Source organism: Pollachius pollachius, assembly GCF_949987615.1.
Source record: "Pollachius pollachius genome assembly, chromosome: 18".
NCBI lineage: Eukaryota > Metazoa > Chordata > Actinopteri > Gadiformes > Gadidae > Pollachius > Pollachius pollachius.
Window position 1 is genome coordinate 11405371 of NC_136951.1, and position 5000 is coordinate 11410370.

At 49.0% G+C, this 5000-nt stretch overlaps 1 protein-coding gene across 7 annotated transcripts in view; it reads right to left on the reverse strand.

Moving 5' to 3' along the window:
• celf2 (cugbp, Elav-like family member 2) overlaps positions 1–5000 on the reverse strand; it is a gene marked incomplete at both ends in the record, with an annotated part of 140057 nt that overhangs the window by 31394 nt on the left and 103663 nt on the right. For all 7 annotated transcript variants that reach the window (XM_079756088.1, XM_079756086.1, XM_079756091.1 and 4 more), the window contains one exon: positions 3158–3206. In XM_079756088.1, the coding sequence (XP_079612214.1) occupies positions 3158–3206 (49 nt within the window). The remainder of the gene's footprint in view (positions 1–3157; positions 3207–5000) is intronic.

Consider the following 5000-nt stretch of genomic DNA (forward strand, 5'->3'; position numbering starts at 1 on the left):
AGAGAGAGAGAAAGAGAGCGAGAGAGAGAGAGAGAGAGAGAGAGAGAGAGAATATGGGGTCAGGAGCACCTGTTTTATCTTGCCATCTGCGGCGCTGTGATCAATGTCTCATTATCACTTCAACCCAGACCGCCGTCTCTCCCTTCTTGATATCCTCCCCTCTGGCCTGCCCTCTCTCACCCTCTCTCCCATCCTTCACCGCCTCTCCCCCCTCTCTCACGTCCCTCTCTCACCTTCTCACCGCTCTCTCCCTGACTCTCCCACTCTCTCTCACCCATTTCTCTCCCCTCTCTCACCCCTCTCTCTCCCTAGGCGGTTCTTCCTTTCTCTCTTTTTCCTTTCTTTTCACTCCCTCACCCTCCTTCTGTCGTTTGATCCCTCTCTCTTTCTCTGTCTCTTTTCTCTTGTTCACTCTCTCTCTCTCTCTACAGTTCACTCTCCCCTTTTTCTCTTGGGCTCTCTCTCTTTCCCTTGCTGACACAATCGCTCTCGTTTCTTGTGCAATCTCTAGCCAAGCAGCCCAGGAAGTTGTTTGTGGGTTAGGGCGAGAAACTTCTTTGTGTGGTGTGCACGTATGTGTGTGTGAACATGCCTTTGCATGGAGTGTTTGTGTGTAAGTGTGTGTGTATGTGAGTAGGTTAAGTGTAAAATTAGGCCACAAAAAAAATCCTTCCTAATTCCCTGCAGCTGAAATTGTGCACAGCGGGACTGGGTGCACGCGTTTCACCACATGCCCGAGTGTGTACGTGTGTGCTTTTGTGTGTGTTTGTGTGTGTGTGTGTGTGTGTGTGTGTGTGCACTTCTGAGTACACTCCCCCCCACCCCATTCAATGTAACGCTAATCCAATTCATTTTTAATGAGGAAACTGTCAGCTCTTAGCGCGAGGCGAAAGAGATAAGCGGCCTGTTGCACTCTGGGAAATCAATAGCGCACACTTGTTTATTTTACTGTTTGAATTGTTTGTGTGTTTAAAAACAAACTGGCGGGATACACTGCCAAGATAAGTGTTGTCGTAAAAAGCTCTAACTCCTGTGTACACAATGTGTGTGTGTGTGTGTGTGTGTGTGTGTGTCTACAGCTCAAGTGTGTTTGTGTGTGTGTGTGTTTTGTGTGTGTGTGTGTGTGTGTGTGAGCACATCACTCCAGAGGAAGATTAGCACAAGTCTAACATTGATGTAATTAATTTACTCAGTGTCGATAGAGAGAGGTAGAGAGAGTCGGAGAGAGTGTGGGAGAGAGCGAGAGAGAGCGAGACAGAGTGAGAGAAGAAAAAAAAAAAGGAGATAGCCCACAAATTACTGTTGCTTTTGTTTTTACACCCAGGAGAAAGAGCGCTATAGAGAGAGAAGACGAGAGAGAGAGAAAGAGAGAGAGAGAGCGAGCGAGATAGGCTGTGGGTGAGATAAGCAGAACAAAGCAGATTCATGGCCGATGGAAGGCTCCCATAAGGCCCCGGTCCGAGCCCAACCCAGGGCCCGGGGCCCGGCACAGTGATACAAACCATTAGGATCCACCAGACAATAGCAACGAGACTGGTGGCTGTGTGGGGAACCATTGAGAGGGGAGTCTGAAACCATTGAGGCCAAAACAATGACACATTAACAGGCTATTGCTATTTCCCTAAGTGTTAGTTCCTCTCTTGTCCCTCTCCATCACCCTTGTTCACTCGCTCTTTCCCCCCCTCCCCTCATTTCCCCTTCCCGCGGTTCCCGCCAAAACATTTGATTGACTAAGCTAATGAGGCTGTGGGAAGTGGCTCGTCAAGGTTGCGGAAGCTGCAACACGCAGCAGGTTTATTAAAGGTCGTTATCGCCAAGTGGAGGGATATATCTCATTTGGAGGCGGTGCATGCACGGTAAACCCCCCCCCCCCCCCCCCCCCCCCTTAAACGACACACACATACACACTCACACCCCGCCCCCTGAAGCCCCCTATCATCCGGAAGCTTCTTTATTAGGCTCTGGGAGAAAAAACGATGGTTGCCGTCTGTTAGCTGTGTCTCCCTGGGTCATATTTCATGATGAGGATGATGGCGCAAGTAATGATGAGGTTATGGGGGCGGTAATGGAGGTGCCTGCCATTAAGTTGCTCCTCAGTTAAACCAACGGTCCGGGGGCCTGGAGGGGGTTGTAAGTCGGGCCGTCGGTGTAAGAGGAGCATGGGACGATGAATGCGTTCGGGGCCACGGAAGAGAACTGGCCTTTAAGATATTCGACGTATTTGACATAACAGACCATTCGTAGCCACAGGCAAACTGCTAATAACGACTTGACTGGGACATGAACGCTGAGGGAAGATGTGGATAACGTTGAGCAGACGTGTTGGAAAGATCATGGCCAAAAACAAGAGGGCCCAACTTTGGTTGAGACGGGGGCTGCTGACAGAGCGGGTCCGGGTGGTCCGGGCCTCGTGCAAAACATCGGGTTTGCTGAAATTCGCGATGGCAAAACGCTAGCGTCGACTCACTGCTTTCCCTCATAAACGATGACATCCTTCTTTATACACTGATTGAAGGATTGAACGATTGAAGATCAGTTTGGGCAACGCTCCTCGCATAAAGTGCTGAGCTGACGAGTCACTGAAGGAGAGGCAACTCAGCATTTTCACTGTAGCCCCGGGCTCACCCGGCCTATGGTTGCACTTGTTAGACAGGTAGAGTGTGTACCTGTGTGTCTATGTGTATATGTGTGTGTGTGTGTGTGTGTGCGTGTGCGTATGCTTGTTTGGTTCACCGCGGGGCCGGACCGTTCCTGTTCCTCACCGTGCTCTAAACACTTTAATAATTCATACATAAACAACATCTCATGCCTCACTACCTCTCTCTCCCTCTCTCTCCCTCTCCCTTATTGTCTTCCTCGTGATGTCTCTCACTCATTGGCTAGTCTCATTGCAGTCATTTTGTCCCATCGTTCCAAATGGAAGGCCCTGCCACACAGTGGAAATGCCCAATAAAATGAGTATGGGATTCCACTTCAGCAGTGGTGTGTTTGTGTGTGTGTAATCTGTGTGTGGTGTGTGTAACTGTATGCCTGTAATGTGTGTGTAATGTGTGTGAATGTGTATGTGTGTGTGTTTGTGTGTATGTGAACCGTTTTTGTGTACGTAATGTGCATGCGTATGGGTGTGTGAAGTGTGTGTGTGTCTCTGCTTACTCACCATTGGATTTCTCACTGTCTGCGGGTTTCATCTGAATCGGATGGTGCATCTGTAACACACAGAAAGCAAGAGACACTTAACAACACAACACAACACACTCAGAGACAAAAAACACACACAAAAACACACAAAGAGTCAGCCCCTGTGCACATGTGTGTAACAGAGATGGCCAACAATGGCCGCATGCAACTCTTTGGATCTCCACGATTCTTCCAATATTCAGAATCACCACCGCCCATCCAGAACACACATCCCTCTGCTGATGGCCATCTCAGCCCCCCTGCCTTTCGCTCCCTGCCTTTGTCCCCTTCTTTATTCTCTCCATCCCCGGCTCTCCATCGATGGGAGATTACGGAGCTGTTTGATCAGCCTCGCGGCGGATGACTGTGATTCTCCAAATCACTCTGAGCTCCGTATCAACCCCACTCCCAGCGCCTCGCCAACCAGCGCCCCTCCCCCCCCTCGCTCTCTCTCCACGGACAGCTGTCTCTTTATCGCTCTCTCACCATGGAGATCGGTCTCTCTCTCTATCTCTTTCTCGATGGACATCTGTCTCTTTATCTCTCTCTCTCTCTCTCTATCTCTCACTCTCTCTCCATATTGATATCGGTCTCCATCTCTCTCTTCCGATGGTCTTCTGTCTCTTTATCTCTCTCTCTCTCTATTGAAATCTGTCTCTATCTTGCTCTCTCTCTCCCGATAGACATCTGTCTCTTTCTCTCTCTCTCTCTCTCTCTATTGAAATCTGTCTCTATCTTGCTCTCTCTCTCCCGATAGACATCTGTCTCTTTCTCTCTCTCTCTATCTCTCTATTGAAATCTGTCTCTATCTCTCTCTATCTCGATAGATAGATAGATAGATAGATAGATAGATAGATAGATAGATAGATAGATAGATAGATAGATAGATATCAGAGAGAGACAGATGATCACACTCAACTGTCTCTCTCTCTCTTTCCCTTTGCCTCGCTCTCTCCATCTCTCCCCTGACGAACTATGTCCCTATATTCCTATGTCTCTCTCTCTTCCCCTCTCTCTCTTGATGGATACACCTTTGTCTCTCTCTCTCCCTCTGTCTCTCATTTGGCTGGTCTCTCTAGCTCTATCGCTCTGTCTCCACAATTATCTCATGGTGTCTCTCTCTCTCTGTTACACTTCTTGTGTGGTACCGCTTCCTGTCTCCATAATTTTCTAATTTTCTCCCTCTCTCTCTTGGTCTGTCTGGGCTCCACTTCTTTCTCTCCATCCTTCTGTCATTACCCCCCCCCCCCCCTTTCTCTACTTGTCTGGGTCTCTTTAATTCTCTCTCTCTCTCAGTCTCTGTCTCCATAATGTGTGTGTGTGTGTGTGTGTGTGTGTGTGTGTGTGTGTGTGTGTGTGTGTGTGTGTGTGTGTGTGTGTATGTGTGCATGTCCGCGTGCATGTGTGTACTGCGCTGTCTGTCTGTCTTTTCCGGGACACCTTCTTACCCATAATGCCCCTGGCTCAGTCACGCTGTGACAGCACAGCTTTGATCTTCCAATTCTATCACACACCTTTATCCCTCCCTCCCCCTCTCTCACTCCATCATTCATGCCTCTCTCTCTCTCTCTCTCTCTCTCTCTCTTACTATCTCTCTGGGCCTTACAATCAGTGTCTTTGGCTCATTGCCATTCTTCATTTCCTTAAACGGTCTGAAGGGGGCGCTCCACATTGGCAAAACACAGAGTGCCAGAGAGAGAGAGAAAGATTAAGAAGTTGGTGAAAGACGAAAAAGCACAGAGGAAAGCGTTGGGGGCGGCGGAGTGTGTTTAAGGGAAGTCATGAGAGGAAGATGACAGTGTCCCAGCAGGGGCGACCGAGGG